At 56.2% G+C, this 19,653-nt stretch overlaps 1 protein-coding gene across 11 annotated transcripts in view; it reads right to left on the bottom strand.

Annotated features, from left to right (window-relative positions):
- Positions 1-4,032: 4,032 nt before the first annotated feature.
- The window catches only part of AHDC1 (AT-hook DNA binding motif containing 1), a 63,986-nt gene continuing 48,365 nt past the window's right edge, over positions 4,033-19,653 (bottom strand). For 10 of the 11 annotated variants that reach the window (XM_070510617.1, XM_044770149.2, XM_070510616.1 and 7 more), the window contains 2 exons: positions 14,531-19,447; positions 4,033-4,460 (listed from right to left, as the gene is read on the bottom strand). In XM_070510617.1, the coding sequence (XP_070366718.1) occupies positions 14,574-19,373 (4,800 nt within the window). In that variant the 5' untranslated portion in view covers positions 19,374-19,447 and the 3' untranslated portion in view covers positions 4,033-4,460; positions 14,531-14,573. Of the gene's footprint in view, positions 4,461-14,530; positions 19,451-19,653 lie in introns of all 11 variants that reach the window. The other variant, XM_070510618.1, reaches the window with a different exon arrangement.

Genomic DNA, 19,653 nt, shown 5'->3' with positions numbered 1-19,653 from the left:
GTTCCATCAGACTATACATTCAAAGGCAGGGACCCCACCTGTCTTGTCATTGTCATATCCCCAGGTGGCTAGGACACTGCCTGGAATTTTGTAGGTGCTTAAGAAATATTTGTGGAATGAACATGTTCACACAGTGTCTGTAACAGTCACTGAGAGAACCCATAGTAATTTACAGTCACTAATGGCTACCACACTGTACATACAAGAAGGCACCTTACGCACACCGAGGACAACACATTAAGTATAGGTGTGTGCACACAGGTGACTGCTTGTGTACAAACACACAGCACAATAGCTAGATTAGAGGTTCTCAACTTTGGCTGCTCATTAGAACCACCGGGGGCTTCTAAAAATCCCCATGCCCAGGTCCCGCCCAGACCAATAAAGTCAGAATCTCTGGGTTGAGAACCACTGATCTAGATGAATGGACTCGAAAATTTTTTTTAGGAAGATTAACCCTGAGCTAACATCTGCCGCCAATCCTCTTTTTGCTGAGGAAGACTGGCCCTGAGCTAATATCCATGCCCATCTTCCTCTACTTTATATGTGGGACGCCTGCCGCAGCATGGCTTGCCAAGTGGTGCCATGTCCGCACCTGGGATCCGAACTGGTGAACCCCGGGCCGGGCCGCCGAAGCGGAACATGTGCACTTATCCGCTGCACCACTGGGCTGGCCCAGACTCGACATTCTTGAATGGAGATCACTAGCAATGAGGGTAGTGTGGGTTTTCACTTTTAACAGTACAATGAAGCAGACTCCTGAATGAGATTGCTTGGGTTTGAACCCTGGTGTCACTATTTACTCATTGAATGGACTTTGTAAATTACCTCTCTGCACTTGAGTTTTCTGTAAAACAGGCATAATTGTAACAATAAAGCCTCACAGGATTGTTGTGGACGCAGAATGTGTTTATACATATATATGTAAAGTGTTTAGAACAGTTATATAATTATTTCCTATTCTTATTACCATTATTTTAAAAATTTACTATAGAATGGACTAATTTTTGGATGATTTTATAAGCAGGATTTTTTTCCCTTTAAGTTATTGTGAACAAGCAGGGCTCAGAGTCAGACTCTGGGCCAGCCTACTCCTGCCACTTCCCAAGTCATGCTGGACAAGTCACTTACTCCGCGACTCTGAACTTGTCTTCTCATCTGTAAATGTGGCGAATATCTTTCTCTACCTCAAGGACCGTTTTGAGGAATAAATACCTCAGGGAAGTGTTTAATAAATGGCGGCAAAACCCACATATCTAGGAGCCACACTGCCTTGAAGCGTTCTGGGATTAGGTGTGGGACTGTGGCTGTGGTAAGGCCCCAATTACCGAGAAGAACAGATCAAAATAGGATGACCCCCATCCCTGCCCCACCCACCTGAGCAGAGCCTCTGCTGCCCTTCCCCTAGAGGCCCCAGAAGCCAGAGAACCGTCCAGCCCAAAGGGTAGGCCCTTAGCCCTGGCACAGCTCCCCTGAGTCCTCTCTCCAAAATACACCTCGGCCCTCCTCCCCCCTTACTCAGCCACGGAACCCTAGGCTGAGACCCCTCCCATCCTTGAGCTCCCATTCTCTCCAAGAGCCATTCCTTTACCTTTCAAGGAGCTCCAGTCCTCCTCACCATGCCTCCCTCCCATCCTGGAAACCACAAGGCCTTCTCTGGGTCCTCATCCCTCTGCCTGTGCCCCTCTTTGCAGTGAATCCCCATCCCTCCTTTTACAAAGCCCTCTTCAAGTTAATGAGCCCCCTGGCTGGGCTATAATCACCTCCTTAAACTCCCATTTCCTTCATAGGTTCCCCCCCAACCCAATTCCTGGGCGCACAACCCTTCTCGGCCCTTCCTCCCCACCTCCAGCCCCTTCTTGTGTAGAGCCCTAATCTCTTCCACTGAATAATCCCCCCACTGCCCCCTCGGTCATGGAGACCTCCCCTGCACCCCACCCCTACTGAGCCCTCAGCCCCCTCTCCGGGCCCCCTGTCTGCCCAGCCTGTCCCACCTGGACAGCCTCCCCAAGTCTCTTCCGCTTCCTTGGAGGCCGCTGAACATACTCATTTTCTCCCTGCAGGCGATTCTTAGGGCTGCAAACAAGCTTCTCTTGGCCTCCTCCACCGGTTCCTTCATGCCACCCACCCTCTCCAACCAGCCTCCACCCTGCCCCCGAGTGACCTTGCCAAAGCCCTCTCCCCTCTCCAAAAATACACACAGTGTCTGCTCCAAACAGACCTCGCTATGTGTGGCTTCCACCCCTGCCGCCCTCTTGTACATCTCCAGGCCTTTGCACAAGTTCTTTCCTCCTCTGGGAACCACCTCATTTTTCTGCCTAGCACCCTAGCCTTGGCTCTTTAAATGTTTTCTCCTCTGGGAAACGCCAGCCGAGTGGTACTGCTCCCTGCCCCCACTTGCAGCACCTGCTGGACTGTAGCTTGAATGCAGTGTTAAAGCCTTCGCCCTCACCATGCAGGAGGGCAGGGATTGTCTTCATCTGAGTCTTGGGGCAGCGTGGAGGGGGCCTGGGTGGATGAACCCGCACATCCAGCAGAGGCTGCAGTTATAGGGTCTGTTACCTGCCCCTGCCTGAATCCTCCGGCCTCCTCTTTCAGACAGGGGTGCCCAGAAGCGGGGGGTCTCTCTCTCCCTCAGATGGAGAGTTCCTCTGACTCTCCCAAGGCTGGCCTTGCTGGTTGGGTCAGGAAGGGCAGGCGGCAGGGAGCTGTCTCTTGGGGTCTTCCTGAGCTTCAGGAGGGAGGGACACTGAGAAGCTCCATTTGGCAGAGCTTCAAGATAAAATGGGTCTATGGGAAAAGCTGCTTGCTAAAGACCAGGCAGCCCAAAGTGGGCATCAGTCGGTCAAGGGCAGCCAAGAACTTCCCACGGTCAGGGAGTGGGAAACAGCTCAGCACTTCCAGGTCCACCAGAGTTAGGCACAGGATGAGGAGTTTTCTTTTTCTAAGGCTTACAAAAGCTGGGAGGAAACACAAACCTGGCAATTGGGGTTCAGGGTGGAAAGAAAGGGGGAGGAAGATATATTGGAGTTACTGGCAGTTTGCATAGGTAGATGCAGGTGTGTTGGGGCAAAATGGGGGGCCTGGGGACAGAGGAGACCCAGGCAGGCCCTGGGGCAAATGGGAAACACACAAACAGGGGGTACTCCAGTCCTTGTGGGGAAGGGGGCTGGCCCACAAGGGTCTTGGGCCTTAGGATGGAATGAGTATCTCAAAGACAGGTGTCTGTGAACCAGAGTAGAACCATGGGGCCCAAAGGCTGGGGAGACAGGACAAATGAAGGGGCGAGTCAGGGACCTGGGCCCTAGGATGGAATGAGGGGATCTAGCAGCAGGGGAGGCCCAAGACCTGATTCATAATGGGGGTCCTCAGGGAAAGGGAACCTAGGACTTGGGGGAACATAAGGCTCCTGGAAGCAGGCATCCAGGCGCTTTGAAAGAAGGTGTGATCCAGGGGCTGGGAGACCTGGGACTGGGGACAGAAGAGAGGTCTCAGAATCAAGGGAGACCCAGAACCTAAGGCAAAACGAAGACCCGTTAAGGCTGAATCCCTGGACGTGGGACAGGAATGCCAGGGGCGAGGAAGCCCTATGGGGCAGACTGGGGAACCCAGAGGCAGGGAACACCCGAGGCCTGGGGTATAAGTGGGGGAGCCTAGATGCAAAGGTGACTCAGACCTCAGGCAGAAGAGAGAACTCAGAGGCACAGGACACGTGGGTATTTCAGCTCCTGTGGGGAACCAGTGGCTGGTGACAAAACTCAGCCGCGCCCCTTCCATTCCATCCACCCTCACTCACCCCCTTTCACAAGACACGAGGTTTTTTTGTTTTGTTTTTTTTTTTTTGCTTTTTTTTCATTTCTTTTTAATACAAACTTGGATCTTTGGGTGTGTCCTGCCAACAGAAAACAACAACAACAACAGAAGAGAAAACCCAAGAGTGAAAAATAAGAAAGAAAAAAAAAAAAGCTCCCGCAAGAGGTTCTTCCCCCTCCCCCCACCATGCGAATTTGCACACCACGGGACCACAGCAGGTTTACAGAATGCAATATACAATCCACGATTTATAATAAAACAGTATATACAATAAATAGGATATTGTTCATTTTTGTCAAACGACCTGTAGATAAATTTCTCAGTGCATACTTGCAGGGGCTCTGGACACCTTGGGGCCCCGCTCGCAACCTCTTGCACACGCTCGCTCTCTCGCTCTTTTTTTTTTTGTCTTTTTCTAAAACTGTGTTTTGTTTTTAAGTTTTGTACATTTTTAAAAAGTATTTACAATTGCTGGTTTTGTGCAGAAAGGGCTCACCTTCGGCTTCTGCGTGGAGGAGATGGGCAGGGAAGGGGTGGGGGGAAATGGGGTCGCAGGGGGTGTGGGGCAGGGGAGGAAGAGGGGCAGGCGCTCCTGCCAGAGGATGATGTGGACGCTGGGAGGGGTCTTGGCGTTGGTTTTCTGAAAGCTGCAAAGAAACACAAGAGAGGAGGCGGAAGTCAGCAACAGGCACAGACACTGAGCTCTAAGAACAGGGAGGCTAAGCACGGGACCCCCGCCCAGTCCCTAACAGGATTCTGGGAGAAGCTAACGGCATTGTTCCTTCTCCCAGAAAACTCCAAACAGCCCCCCATGAGACTCTGGCCTGCTCTGAGCTCAGGTTCCCCATATGTAAAATAGGTGTGTCTCCAAGGCCCACAGTGAGAGGTAAAGAATGCACAGGGCGAGAAGTCAGGGTTTCCGGCAGTGCAATTTGTTAAGAACTTGGGCTCTCGAGTCAGACACAACTGAGTTAAAATGCTGGCACCACCATTTAAAAGCTCTATGACCTTGGGCAAGCCAGTGCCTCTCTCTGAGCCTCAGTTTACTCATCTGTAAAACGGAGATAACAGAACTATCCCATAGGTTTGTTGGGAGGATTCAGTGGTTTAAGGCATATTAGGCCTGGAACATAAATGAATAATAAATGACACTAGTTACCAGCCGCTATCATTTTCCTGGGGCCTAGACCAGCTAGGCTCTCCAAGCCTAGGCTTCCTCATGTAATGAGTTTAGAAATCCCTCCAACCTCGGCTGTTCTGAGGAACAAATGACGTAATGGGGAAGACAGGACCTCAGCGCAGCACAGGTGTGAGCCACTGCTTTAATTTCTTCTAACTCCAACCCTCCCCCCAGTCCCCACCAATGCCATTCTGTTCCTTAGAGAGGTGAGGGGATGAGGAAGTCTGTCTGAATAAAGGAATAAAGAAATTGCCCAACACAATACCATCTGTGTTTTGCCGCACCCCCTGCCTTCCTGAAGCCCAGAAACTCCCACGTCCTCAGGCCCGACAATCACCAGACACTGGAGGTCTGAAGTACCCCCTTTCCCAGACAGTCTGAACTGTTTGCAGGGCCCTGACTCCCCTATGCAGACCCCCATCTTTGCTGGGGTGAGCAGGAAGGTGCCCAGAGGGACAGAGATGGGCTTGGTCATTCTTAAGACCTCCACTCATTAGCCTGGACCTTTCTGAGGTCTGTCCTCTTCTTAGAGCCCTGAAACCAACCGCCTCCTAAGACTGCTCAGCAAGTCCTCCCCCACCCCCGCAGCAACCAGGCAGCCACAGAAATGAAAGCCTTTCCTCCCTTGTCCTCTTTCTTGGCTTCTCTTCCCAACAGGGCCACATTTAAATTCTGCTCAGCCTTGGCTGCTGTCTGCTGGGCAGTCAGCCCCGGGGAAGACTTTTGTCCTGCGGCTGGACTTGCCAGGACTCCCTCAAGAGCCAGGGGAACCAGGTGGGCTCCTGCAAGGCAGGGGCAGCACCCTATCCCGGTGTTGCAGCCCAGGTGGCAAGCAGAGACACGAGGGGGTGGGCTGGAGTTACATCTTTGTTAAGCTGTCAGGTCTCCTGCAGGTGAGGGGAGGATGGAATATTAGCCGTAGGGGTAAGAGGTGTGCTCGTTACGGGTGACAGCTGTGTTACAAGTGGGGTGCTTGGTAGAAAAGCAGCTCTTGGGGCAGGGGGTGCTGCTGGGATGGATGTCAGTTCTCCAGTTAGGGTGATGAAGAGAACAGCTGTAGCGACAAGCAGGGTATCCATTAGGAGGCAGGACTACTGTATCTGGGGGGACAGGTTCAGCTGGAGGGCTGGGGGCATCTATCTGTAGGACAGCTTTATTGCAGTTGAAGAGAGGAAACTGCAAGCTTAGCAACCTCTGTTGGGGTGACAGGTATAGTGAGTTGGGGTGGCAAGTGAGGGGGAAATTTAGGACAGGCTGCCCCAAACCACTTAGCAAGCTGATTGTACCAAACCCCAGCCTCCCCTGCTCCCCCCTAAGGGCCCCAGGGCAGGCTGGGAGTCTCTGCACAAATCCCTGTCACCCCCCACCCCCTCCAGCCCTTAGCCACTGCCAGTGACCCTCTCCAAGCCAGGTCTCCATGGTGATCTCAGCCCAGCAGGCAGCTCCTGCCAGAACCATTCCCGTGGTGCCGGCGGCCAGGCAGCAGGGAGGATTTCTCACCCTCTGCTAAGCCATTGCCATCTCACCTTCCTCCTCCCACTGCCCTCCCCAGCTTTCATGACTTGGCCAGAATCTGGGGGATGGGGGGAGGGTGGGGGATGGGGAGAGAATCAAAACCAGAGGTTCCTGAGCCAGGGAGAAGGGAGAATGCTGGGGCCCTGTAGAACCCTGACCTTACTAAGTTCAACCCTCCACAAAACAGAACCAATGCTGACCCGCCAGGCAGCCCAGTGCTGGGCACTGGAGACAAAGCGGAGACCAAGACAGATCTGGTCCCTGCCCTTAAGGGGCTCACAGAACAAAGAGGGAAGCAAAGCTGACCCCAAACCAGGCAATGACCATGTAGGGAGGAGGGGCCTGTGCCACAGTAAGCCCCGGGGGGTTCAGGGAGCACCTAATCCAGCCTTGGCAGGAGGGACTGTGGCTCTTCAACTCACTGCTGAGCACGGTGCCCAGCACATGCTGGGGTCAAGAATGCGTGCTGACTGCATGACAGAGCGATGACTGGTTTAAGTCCAATCAGCGTGTCAAGGTCCAGCTCAGGTCTTGCACACCTCCTTAGACCACCCTGTTACCATAGCTACCAGTGCACTTGTCATTCCTTTCCACGCTCCTCCAGGGCAGAGACCTGTGCATGGTACCTCTGTATCCCCAATGCCAGCATGTGCCTGGCGCCCCAGGACACCAGCTATTGTTCGTGAGACTTAACCTTTTAGTGACTCCATAATGAGCGACTGCAGAGCCACGTTCCACCGAGTCCTTGAGCTCCAGCAGTTTTACTGTCTGAGGTGCCAGGGCATTAAGTGGACTCTGCCTGTCAGTGGGGCTGGCACTGCGGGCACCGAGGGATAGCTGAGCAGGGATTCAAAGTGCTGCAGATCATGTATACCAGGTGGTCCACAGAGAGATGTCTTCCCAAAAAGGAGCACTTTCATACATTCACTTAAGCAAGCAGCAAACATATATTCACACCCATTAATTGCCAGGTCACGAGCTAAGGTCTAACCCCCACCTCCAGTCTCTGCCCTCCAGAAGGGGGTCTCAATGGTAAACAAGGCAGTGGAGCAGAAGGCAAAGAGAGCGCATGAGAACTGAGAGGCCTATTTGCTGTGTGACCTAAGGCAATCCTTTCCCTCTCTGGGCTTGTTTCTCTGTAAAATAAGGGGATTTGAACAGGTAATGGGAGAGCTTTTCAGGCACTGAGATACTGTACCAAAGACAAGGGGTCAGACGCAAACCACAGCTGCCCAAAGGCTGATCCACTCCCTCCAACACTTTCAGGCAAAGTTAGGCCTGCACGTCCCTTTAATGTGGAGAGAACACTTCTTCCCTGAGGCCCAGACCATACCCGACAGATGGAGATACTCTCAGGTAGGGTGGATCTGGGGTTCACTGGGAGATGAAGCTTCCAGTTGGGGATAGGCAGGCTGTGTGTGTGAGGGGTGCATGTGTGTGGGGGGCTCTCCTCCCCACTGGAGAGTTCTTCAAAATCTGTGTCCACCAGTGACCAGAGGCGTTCCTTAAACCCCAGCTCTGCCAGTCATTCTGCCTTAGCGATCTTCCCTGACCTCCTCCACTGCTGGGCATCGAGGATGATGCTAGTGGGACCAAAGGGGGTTCACATCCATGGTCGCCCACCAAACTTGGTTGACGTTGTGTGTGTCTCCCACCTCTCAGAGCCTCAAATGCCTCACCTGTCCTGGGAGGAGGCTATACACCCCCTCCCCCAACACCCACACACTCTCCACCCTCCGGATGGGAGATGCCTATGTAAAGACGGGCGTCACGGATGGGTAAGTGTTGGGTGTGCGACTGAAGCGGAGGCTGAAGAAAGGGCAGGAATAGCGGAACTAGGTGATCCCCAAGGACCCTTTCTGGCTCAACCAATCTGTGCTCCCCTGCCTGGGTGGCTGTGTCTTTGGGCAAGTCCCTCTGTCTCTGTAAACTGGGAGGGGTTATACTTGGAGAACTCCAAAAGCCCAGTTAACCCTGAGAGTTTGAATGGGTTTATTTATACACCCCTCCCCTGCCCCACTTTTAGGAGCGTATCTGAAATCAACTCATCCCCATTCCCCAATATTTAACCCTTCCTCTCACAATTCTCCCTAGTTCACATGCTCTTCTTTGACTCCAGAAAAAACAACCCTGACCCCTGAAATGTCCCAGACACGATGAGACACTGGAGAGGGAGATGGGGACAGTGCACTGAGATGAGTAACCGGCTTAAAGGAGCTGATGGCGTGGTGAGGAGGACATTCCCAGGAAGGGCTGTCATGGATGCATAAAGGGCTGGAGATTAATTGCGCCTGGGAAGGATCCTAGAACGCTTCTTGGAGGAGGCGATGTCTGACTTGAAAGATAGGAACTGACAGCTGGGAGATGGATGGTGGGTAGGAAAGGACGCCCAGGCTGGAGCAAGCTAGACCAAAGGCTCAGGCTCAGGGCACCCTGGGGAAAGGGCCCCTGGAAAGCTCCCTCCGGATTCCTGATTCCACAGTCTAGGGCTGGAAATGGAGGGTGTGTGAGAAGGAGGTCAGTGCTGAAAAAGAAGCCTTGAATACCCAAATATCAGGCTAGGAAGTTGGGCCTTGATTTTGTAGGCAAGGAGGGCAGAGAGGGGAGGATGCAATCAAAAGGCGTTAAGAGATGGAGCCACAGGAGCAGATGTATTTCAATCAATTAATCCAGTAAATACTTAGGGGACTGCAGACACCATGCATCCCAAAATGCTGAAGAACGAGCACTTTGGTGGCCACAGTCAGGGGAAGGGACTCAGGGAGGGGGCACAGGTATGGGGCAGAGACCTGGCCATCCTGGTAGCTGAGCTTGGGCTATAGCTTCTGAAGCCTCCAATTTGTTCAAGACCCATTTCCTGCCTCCAGGAAGCTCTTGCTGCCTGCCCTGCTCATGGTTCCAGAGGGTGGTCCCTGGCATATCTGGTAAGAGCATTTCAGTTCCTCCCCTGGAGTGACGCCCACGTGGAGGCTTTTAATGTACACCGGTTACAGGCTGCAAACTCCATGAGGACAGGACACTGCTTGTCTCGTTAAGTGGTACCCTCAGCACCAGATGCCATGCCTGGCCCAGGGCAGGTGGCTCGTTCATGTGCATTGAACACAGAATTAACCTACTTCTCCTTGCCTTCCAGCACAAACAATGGGGACGATGTCAGCAAAAGTTATGATGACAAAGATGGCAAATCTGCCAGAGGAAAATCATGACGTATTACAAAGACACAAAGAAATCATTTTCAGATTATCTGCACCAAGAGGATTGGTGCAGATAACTGTGGACAGGGTTTCTAGCTGACCTGGGTCATTTAGGAGTCTGGGCCCTGTTGTCCTTCAGGCTTCAGGTCCCTTGGGGTAGGGCTTATGACTTACCTTGTCTCTGGGCCCCCCAGGGAGGACTTAGCCCAGTTGCTAAGGCAAAGAACTAGGTGGTATTTCACAGCCTCCTGCCAAAGGCCCCAAACCTACACTAGACTATAAGATCCTTCCTAGGAGGGAAGCAGGGAGAGCAGGTGAAGGAAGGCTGGCTACGGAGTCCCGAGCAAAGAGGAAAGGGTGAGAGGTGTGGGACTCAGAGTGGGTTAGAGGCCCCAGAATTCAGAGCGTGGAGAGGTATTTATCCACCCATTTACCAACCACCCATTACATGCTTACTATGTGCCAGAGACTGGGCTAAGTGCTTTATGGGGAATGTCATTTAATTCTTACAAGAGACACAGCAAGGTGATATGACTCACCAGGTCACATAGCTGGTAAGGGATGGAACTGAGCTCTGCACAGAGGCCTGTCCGCGCCCACAGGCATGTTTCTAGCCACCACCCTCCCATTTCAGTAGGGTGCACCCTCCTCTGGGTTCTTCCGGGTCCACAGGGTTGTGGAAGACAGGAGAGAAGGAGCGTGAGAGGGCATGTTCACGGAGAGATTATATTTCCAGGAAATGAGGGCTCAGAAAAGGCAGGCCTGGCCTGAAAATGGCTGCAGGAGAGGCAAGAGATAGGACCGGAGGGAGGACAGCCTCAGAGAGTGGGAAGAGAATCCCAGAAGAGGCAGGGCGAGACTGGCTAACCCCTGACGTGAGGGCCTCTTGCTTAGAGCCAGAGGCAAGATCAAGTGACCTCTTGAGGTTTCAAGACACGGAGAGACAAAGCCCAGGGCAGCCGGGGCCTGGCCCAGGTCTGGGCATGCCTGATGACCTTGGCTGGATGGTGGCCTTGGAAACTGCTTCCTGCTCTGGTCAGGTCCCAGCTGGTATAACCTCGGAGGACCTGTGACATTTCTCTTGGCCTCAGGTCCAGGCCAGAGGGGTAACAGGGAGGAGAAGGGGACTCGAGATTCCGAAACACCTTGGAGGGTCCTTCCTACCCTCCCACCCTGTCCCCAGGGTCTGTAGGGCTGATCTTCAGCCATGGGGGCCTGATGTGGAGCCAGGCTGTCTGGCTCTGCTTTCCATCTAAGGGACTAGAGAAGATGTCTGCCCAGGCCCAAAGCCCCATGCCGCCCCGCCCCCTTCCCTCTCTGTCCCAGCAGCTCAGCTCTCAGACCAGTCAGGTCCTGCCTTTCCCACTCTGGCTCCTCTGAGCCTTCCTCTTCTAATTCATACTGGGGTGTGACCTGCCCTTGCCCACAGTTCCCTCTGCCTGGAATGCCCTTCCCCCAGTCTCCACGTGTCCAAATCTTGCCTGTTCTTCAAGGTCAAGCTCAAATGCAGCTTCTTCCGCAGAACCTCAAAATCCATTTAAAATGTCAGACCCAGAAAGAGTTGTAGGGAGCATCCACCCAATCTGTCATTTTGCAGGTGGAGAATCAGGGGTGCAGGGCGGAGAAGGAGCAGTATGGCAGAGTACCCAGGCTCTGGGGGGCCAGGACTGGGCTCAAATCCTGGCTCCACCATTTACTACCTGTGGATCCCCTGGGTGAGGTTCACAGCTGTACCTGTTTCCTCGACTCTGATGGGAGGGTGGGTGTTGCTCCGAAGGGTCAGTGTGGCAGTGTTGCACAAATTCATGTCCCTTTCCTAACAATGGGGTAGAGAGATGATTTCTGACCCCAACGCTCACCTTCCTGGTGCTCAAGCTTTGTTTCTCCCTGCCTCTGGGCACCTGCCACTTTCCACCAGGTGTTTTTAGGTTCTTTGTGTACTTGTTTTAGCTTCCTGGGGTAGATGCTGAACTCTAAAGACAGGGGCCATGTCTCTGTCTCCCCCGTGCCTGGCAGTGGGATGGGCATGGAGGGGCTCAAGATGTGAGGCTGAGCTGAATGACTGCTTCTCCAGTGCCCAGTGTCCAAAGTGCTCACAGCCTGTTGGTGAATGAGCGTGTCACCGTCCTCTGTGTATAAACCCATTGCTGACAGCACTCCTCCCTCTGTTGACTCTTCCTCCTCACTGTTGTCCTCTCTATATCCCCAACTCTTCCTCACTCTCACAATGATTCTCATCAGTCCCTGGCACTGAGGGTTGCCCTAGATGAGGGAGGGAGCTGGTGTGCCATCTTAGATAAAGAAGGGAGACAGCCCACCACAGCCTTGGTCCATGCCACCATCAATGCTTGCTTGGACTCCTGCAGCTGGTCTCCTTCCTTCCACACTTGCCCTGCTCCACTGTGACCCATGGCATCGCAGCTGAGAACTCTTCAACCGTTCCCCATTTGTCTTGGAGTAAAGTTCAAACCTTCCAATACCCTACATGATGTGGCCCTGCCTGCCTCGTCCCTTACTCGATGCTACTGTCTTCTTATCAATTCCTCAAAGCTGAGCCTCTGCCTCCCTCAGGGCTTTACTCACTGCTGCTCTCTCTGCCCAGAATGCTCTTCCCACTCCTGGTCTGGCCAATGTCCTCCCATTTTCTGGCATCAGCTTGCTACAGGCTCTCACGGCCTCCTAGCTTTTCTTCTCTTGCACAGTCCTTCCTATGGTGATAATTATTAAATGCTCTGTGTCATTCTGTTTACTGTCTTTCTCTCTAAACTGGAAGCCCTCTGAGGACTAGGACCTCATTTGTGGTATTCACTGTGGTGCCCCCAATGCCTGGCACATAGTGGGTGCTGGACAGATGTCTCTGGAACAAGTGAATGCATTGGTCTGAGGATAGTGCTGTCAACTCCCAGCTCTGAGTGGGGAGCGGGGCCAGAATGTGGGGCTGGATGGCATCCCAGTTCCTCCTGCGTTCAGGCCTCACTGGGTGGTTCCATTATGTATCTCACTGAGCTGGGACCTGCCCAAACACCCAGCCCCCATTCCCGTTTATTTTCCCACCCAGAGCCCGGGAGGAACGGTTTTTGGATTATTTCACATTTCTGGATTATCCATGAGACATCTCCCCTCCAGTGAGAAGGATCAAGAGTTTGACATTTTAAACCCTAAGCAGCTTCTCCCTGGTCTGCCTCAGATCTGCGGCTCTGCTGCTTGCAATGAGATGCATGGGGAATGGAAGGCCATTTTAATCTTGGCCTGGCTTCATTAGGAGGAAAAATATGCTGCCAAAAAAAAAAAAAGTTCAGTCCATTGTCTATGCCATGCAGAGTTGCAAGAGCCTAAGAGATTATCAAAGTCAATCTCCTTGAACAGATGGGGAAATAGAGGCGGGGGGAGGAGGGGCAAAAGCTTGGTCAAGGGCATGTAGCAAGTTGATGGCCAATTGGGGAAGGGTCCTTCCCTGAGCCTCCTGACCCCCATGTGTTGCCCTTTGCCACCTTTAGGCACCAAGGGAGCTGAGGTCAGGCAGAGAGGGGGTAACAACTTTCCAGTGACATGACTTCAGGACCCTGAGTCACCCTGGCCTTGAATGGCCTTCCCAGAGCAGGGACGGGGCTTTCCAGGAGCCCTGCTATTCCTTCTCCAGGAAGAGACACTCCCAGGAGGCTGCAATGGCAGCAGAGGTGGAGGGTGAGGGGCTCAGCCAGGCCCCTGGCCCATACCACTGCCACCCATCACATCTGGGCCAATTTTGTGACAAATCTGTTGTCCAAAAGTGAGATCTGATGGGCCAGCTATGGCTGTATTTCTGGAGCAGGTTGTTCATCAAGAAAATGACTTCTCCAACCCTGCCCCTTTTCCATTTTGGGGGCATTTTCCCCTTTTTACTTTCCTTTTCTTAAACACAAAATCTTAAGAAACTAAAACTGTGACTCCAACTAATGAGGTCACAGTGCCTGATAAAAATAATACCTAAATATCTAGTAATGTTTAACCGAACTCTTGGAAAAGCATTTAGCTTCAGGAAAAGAACTGGCTTTCTCTAGGCAGAAAACATCCTGCCTGGGGACAGATCCACTGGCTGCAGGTTCCCAGGCACGGCAGGACCCCAGCACCCCTTTTCTCCTCTGGATCCCTACCTTGCATGCCCCTGACCACTCTTGAGCCTACCTCAGGCCAAAGATACTGAAAAATAGCCTTTGGGGGTACCCTGGGAGACCAGGAAAGGATACTTCGGGCCATTTTGTAAAGCCATTGCAGAGTGTGTGACCAAGACATACTGGCCACTCTCAGCCTAGCCCTGGCCAGATTGCATCTTGGATTAAATGAAGCTCCCAGGGAAATGAGGGAGCCTGGTACGGTTGGACCCTGGATAGGCCGCAGTGGATAATGATCCAACCTGCTTGTCCCATCACTCGTGTCACACAGGGTGATGTGAATGCCTCCCTCATAAGAGGCCAAGTAGTGAGTCTTTCCTGGGACTCAGGTGGTGCCTGCCCAGGACCTAACAGGCGTGAGGGAAATAAATGCTTGACGAACCAAACTAAATGGCCCCATGCAGTCTACGGTTCTCCAGTCATCTCAGTAACTGGGGAATGTCCAATCCCCATGCTGGGTTCCCCACCCAAGCAACCCATCTCCTTCCTCAGACTGTTCCCAACAGCTAATTCCAGACTCCTTCCTGAATCCCAGCTCCCTGTCGTCACGTCCCCAATCTTGTCCTTAAATCCTTCCTGCTCATCACTATACCTTTTCCCCTCGCCTAAACTCCAATGTCCTCACCCCTCCCACCTCTAGGCCTCTCTGCCCACTAAACCCACATGCCCAGACTCACCCAGGAACAAAACCTCGAGGTCCAGTCGGCACTTCAGTTGGCACTACAGGGAGGTGACGGTGAATGTGTCCTCAGGGTGAGGTTCCGCCATGGGCCCCAGGAAGCCGCTCTTGGGGCCCCCACCCAGGCCGGGATGCGCCTGCGGCATAAAGCCTGGATACCTGTAGGCAGTATCCTGCAGGGGCAGCAGCGAGTCCCTCGGCACGGGGGACAGGGTCAAGTCACTAAGGAGTGGGCAGCCATAGCCAGCAGTGGCTGCAGTGGGGCCACGGGGTGGGCCAGGCGGCCGGGCCATCTCCAGCGGCTCTTTGTCGGCCTTGGGCGTGGCCGGTGGGCTAGCCAGGTGTGGGGCACTGAGACACGCGGCCTCCGTCCTGCCCAGGAAGTCAGCCAGCAGCCCCGTACCCACCTTGCCTTCATAGGGCGGGCTGCGGGCAGCTGAGCCTGGCGGGTACCAATATGCTGTGCCCTTGCAGCTGGGAGAGTCGTAGTGGGGCTGGCCCAGCGGCAGGTCCCGGCAGCTCAGGTGTGCCTGGGCTGCAGCCGCGTGGCCCAGGCTGGCCCCCTGGAGCCCATGCTTGAGGGGCTCACAGGCAGCCAGCTTTGTGGGTGGCGGCCGCAGCTCTTCCTTGAAGCCTAGTGTGGGTGAGCAAGTGGGTGAGTATGCCTTCTGCAGGCCAGCATCAAACACGGTGGGTGGGTGGGCCAGTGGCGGGAAATGCTTGCTGTCCAGTTCAGGGGCACCCAGGCTGGGCGAGTCGCAGTGAAACCCTTGGCCAAAGGTGCCGTCAGATGGCGTGGATGGGTTCATGGAGTAGGGTCCCATGAAGTCACAGGGGTCTCGCTCGCTCACACTGAAGGCCCTCGACTGCGAGGGCAGTGGTGACATGCTGCTGTCCCCGCTATAGTAGTCCAGGCCAAGGTCTGGGCTGTCCTGGAACAGCGGGTTGACCGGCTGTGGCTTGGGGATGAACTTGGCTTTGGCTGCTGCACCACCCCGCTCCTTCTTGGCTGAGCAGGCCCCACCGCCCCGTCCACCCCGTGGCTGTCGGGGCCCAGTGCTCCGTTTGGATGGGTAGCCTGAGGCAGTGGCCGAGGCAGATGATGGGAAGCCCAGATGTGAGGCCTCAAATAGGTCCACCTTCTTCCGCCGTCCACGGCCTGGTTTGGAGCTGCTCTGGAAGAGGACGCTCTGGTTCCAGTTGTAGCCGGGGGCGGATGATGCCTCGTTCCAGTCCATCATCAGTTTCTCCAGGCTGGACAGGCTCGACTGGCCCTCACTGCTCGAGGCCTCGCTGTTGGCACGCCGAAAACCACCGCCGACTGGCTGATTGAACTGGGTGCTGTCAGAGGACGACTCGGAGAAGGTCTCGGACACGGCTGTCTGCTGTTTCACCTTCTGTGGCGTGTAGTTGGAGATGTCCAGGATCACGTTGGGCTCGGTGACGTGGCAGTCGAAACCAGGATTGTAGAGCTGACTGAAGGCCTCTGAGGCCCAGTCCAGGCCTCCGTAGCCCTGCCGGAAAGGCCACTGAGAAGCCCCCGCAAACTGCCGACAGTTCTCAGGCGAGGGCTGGAAGGAGGAGGAGGAGGAGGAGGCGGCAGAGGCAGCGGAGGTGGCAGAGGCTGTGGTGCCCTTGGGCACCATGTAGCCGCCGGGCGAGACGGTGCTGGCCCGGCTGTCACAGCGCAGGGGCGTGGGGGCTGAACCAGAGAAGGGGGCCCCCTCAGAGCTGTTGAAGAAGGAGGCCTTGCTTGGTGGCAGGCAGGGGCCACCAGTAGGCGGTGGGGCGTAGCCAGCGCTGTGGGCGCTGCTGGGCGAGGCAGGCAGGCTGTTGCCACTGCCATAGGCGAAGCTGCAGTCCTTGCTATTAGCACAGTCCTGGCCTGTAAAGGGCTTAGCTGGGGCGAATACGCTTTGTCCAGCCCCATAGCCACCATACTGGGGTGGGTAAGTGTTGGTGGGTGGGTGGGTAGTAGGTGAGCGGGCCACGGTTGAAGGTGGGGGAGCCAGCTTAGGGAAGGTCTCGGCAGCCCGGCAATCTGAAGTGGCTGGGGTTATCCCATAGCTTGCTGCACGGCCTGGTGGGAAGGTTTGGCGAGCAGGCAGCACAGGCTGAAAGGAGGGGTCTGCCCCAGCCCCACTGCTGCCCACTGCCACTGGGCTGGCCTTGGCTCCCCGGCTGGGGAAAGTGGCCAGGCCCCGCTGGGCAGGTAGGGCGCTGGTGGGGGGCCCTGTGTAGGTGCCTGACGCCTTCCGGGACTCAGGGCGAGAGGCTGAGAGGGCAAAGTCCAGGAGGTCAGAGGAGTCATCCGAATCGAGCAGTGAGCGAAAATAGCCGGTGAAGAGGTTCTGGCGCTCCTGGCTGAGCTCCGTCTGGCCCGCAGGCGCACCTGTGCTGTAGTAGCTGCCTCGGCCTGAAGCCCCACTCTCTACCCCAGTGGAGGCAAAGGCCCGGGCCTCGGTCCCCTGGAACCCACAGTTTCGGCCAGTTTGCCCGCCTGGGTGCCCATGGTGAGGGGCCCAGCCACCACCCTTGTCCCCGGCCCACTCAGCACCTGCCTCCCCAAAGCCTGGGCCACTGGGCACCTGCTCTGGGAACAGAGTCCCGTTCTTCCGGGACCGCCTCTTGCGCTTCGGCTTCCCAGTCATGGCATCCACCTCCCCCCGGCCCCGTTTGCGTGGGTGCCCCAACTCGGTGAGGCCAGGGCCCCCAACCCCAGCAGCTGTCACTGCCACCACCTTCTTTTTCTTGCCAATGCCCTCAAAGAAGTCACTGAAGGAACAACGGGCTGCCTTGGCTGCATGGCCCCCACCCCGGCCACCAAAACCGCCCGCTTTGCCTCCACGCCTTCGGAAACCCTGCACACGGTGCAGGAAGTGAGAGATGCTCTGGGTGTCAGGTGCCTGGTGCACTGACTCGGGCTCACTGGGTGTCCAGCAGCGGGGCGGTGAGCACCGACCGGCACACTGGCTCTGGCGGTTCAGGAAGGCAAGCTTGGCGAGGACGTCTGAGTACTCGGCCTTGCTGTCGTTGGCGTCTGCCGCATAGGACGGCTGGGGAGACGCCAGCTTCTGCTTCCGCCGCCGCCGTTTCTTCACCTCCGGCATGGCCATGGTGGCCGCTGCCACGGTGGCTGCCTCGGCTGCCACCACGGCTGGCTCCTTGGGCTTGCCAGGACCCAGCAGCAGGTTCTTAGGAGGGCGGCCGCGCTTACGCTTGAGAATAATGGGCATCTCGCCAGGTGGGAAGACCACCACCACGTTCCGTCCATTGTTCTTCATCTTTAGCAGTGGGGTGGGCTCTGCCGACACACGCAGGCCCAGCTCCTTGCCCTCCACACTCAGGCTGCTGCTCAAGGATGACACCTTGTACGTGGTCTTGTTCCGCCTCCCCAGTGATACAGGGATCTTGGCCATCTTCACCACCATGCGCCGCACACCCCGGCACTTGCCTTTGCGGGTAGGGACCACTGGAGTCTGGGAAGATTCCGGCTCCAGCTCTGGGACTGGGCCAGGGCCTGGCAGGGTAGGAGGTGGTGGAGGCGGTGGTGGTGGGGGCTCGGCCAGGGTGGCCGCCAGCCCTGTAGGCATAGGCAGGGGCAGCAGGCGGCCCTCAGGTCCAGCATCTGCCTTGCGCCCCCGGCCGGCTTTCCGCCGGCGACACAGGATCTTTGGCCTATCAGTGCGCCTCAAGGCGTACTTGGGGTGACCCTCAGGCCCAGGGGGGCCATGGGGTGAGCACAAGTCTAGGCGCAAGGGCTCGGCCAGTGGGCAGGGCCCCAGGGGCTGCTGAGGCTCCAGACGGCGGCCGGGGACGTCAAGCAACTTGGGCAGGGGGTCAAGTGCCTGAGGGTCGAGCAGCTGTGACTCCAGGGAGTCAGGCAGGGTATCCAGGGCCTGTAGAGCCAGGCCCGGTAGCCCCAGAGGATCAGCAAGAGGTTGCAGGGGCGGCAGCTCCAAAGCTTCCCCGAGCGGCTCTAGTGCCTGTGGGTCCAGGAAGCGGGGCTGGGGGTCCAGGAGTTGAGGCTCTGGCTCAGGTGACGGTGGCTCGAGGGCCTGGGCCTCCAGCAGCTGGGCTTCGGGGCAAGTAAGGGAGGCCAGCTCACTAAGGATGTCAGCGTCAGCAAGTTCTGAGTAATCAGGGCCGTCTGGCTCGGGCTCCGGGGGCAGACCGGTGGCTGCAGCCGTGGCTCCAGGACTGTGGCCTTGGCCGGGCTGGGGACTGTCTCTAGGCTCAGGCGCAGGTTCGTAGAGGGGGTGGCTGGGCCGTTCGGACTTGGCGTGGGGAGTAGCCCGCTCCTCAGGACTGCGGATGCTGTTGGCCAGGCTAGGTGAGGAGAAGAAGCTATACTGAAGGTCACCAGGTGGGGGGGCGGGCGGGCGGCTGAGCCGGAGCCCACCGCAGTCCAGATGCACGCCGCTGTGCTGTAGGTCCTGGGAGAGGCGCGTCAGATCCTTCATGATGTCAATCAGCTGCACCACTGGACGCAGGTTCACCCGGCCGTTGTCCCAGCGACGTCGGGAGCTGCTGCCGTCTCCCGCAGGTGTGGGGCAGTGGGCCTGTGAGACGGGCCGGGCTGCTCTTGGGGGCAGCGGGTCGTCCCCCTTGGCAAGGACTAGTGGGCGCCGGGTGCTGGGGTCCCGGCGTGGGGGTGGGCGTGGGTTCTCAGAGAAGGTGTGGGCGAAGGCCTTGTCAGGTGGGCTGGCAGGGGGCCGGGTGGGAAGCAAGGGCCGGGGGGTGGGGGGGCCGCCGGGGTAGTACTTGGGCTCCCGGAGGTAGTCAGGAGAGCTGCACACGGCACTGGAAGTCACCACCAGGCCCTGGGGCTTCACACGCATCCTGACCTTGTCCTCCGCGGGCCGCCGGGCAGGGCCGGGGCTGACATGAGGGTGCGAGAAGCCGGGACCAGGACCTGCTGGGCAGGACAGGCAGGAGGTCCCTCACTGAATACCCAAGTCCTCGTCAGCTTCCCGTATCCTGGTGAGCCCCTGCACCCCTCCCTAACTCCCCTCCCCAAGCCCAACCCCTTTGTTGACCCCCAATCTTTCCCAAACCACCACATGCAGCATGATGGACCCCAGTTGCACTTATTGACAGTTCACCTGCTTCTAGACCCTG

This window comes from Equus asinus, chromosome 5 (genome assembly GCF_041296235.1).
Source record: "Equus asinus isolate D_3611 breed Donkey chromosome 5, EquAss-T2T_v2, whole genome shotgun sequence".
NCBI classification, from domain to species: domain Eukaryota; kingdom Metazoa; phylum Chordata; class Mammalia; order Perissodactyla; family Equidae; genus Equus; species Equus asinus.
Note: the sequence above shows the minus strand (reverse complement) of the source record. Positions and strands in the feature narration are given on the sequence as shown.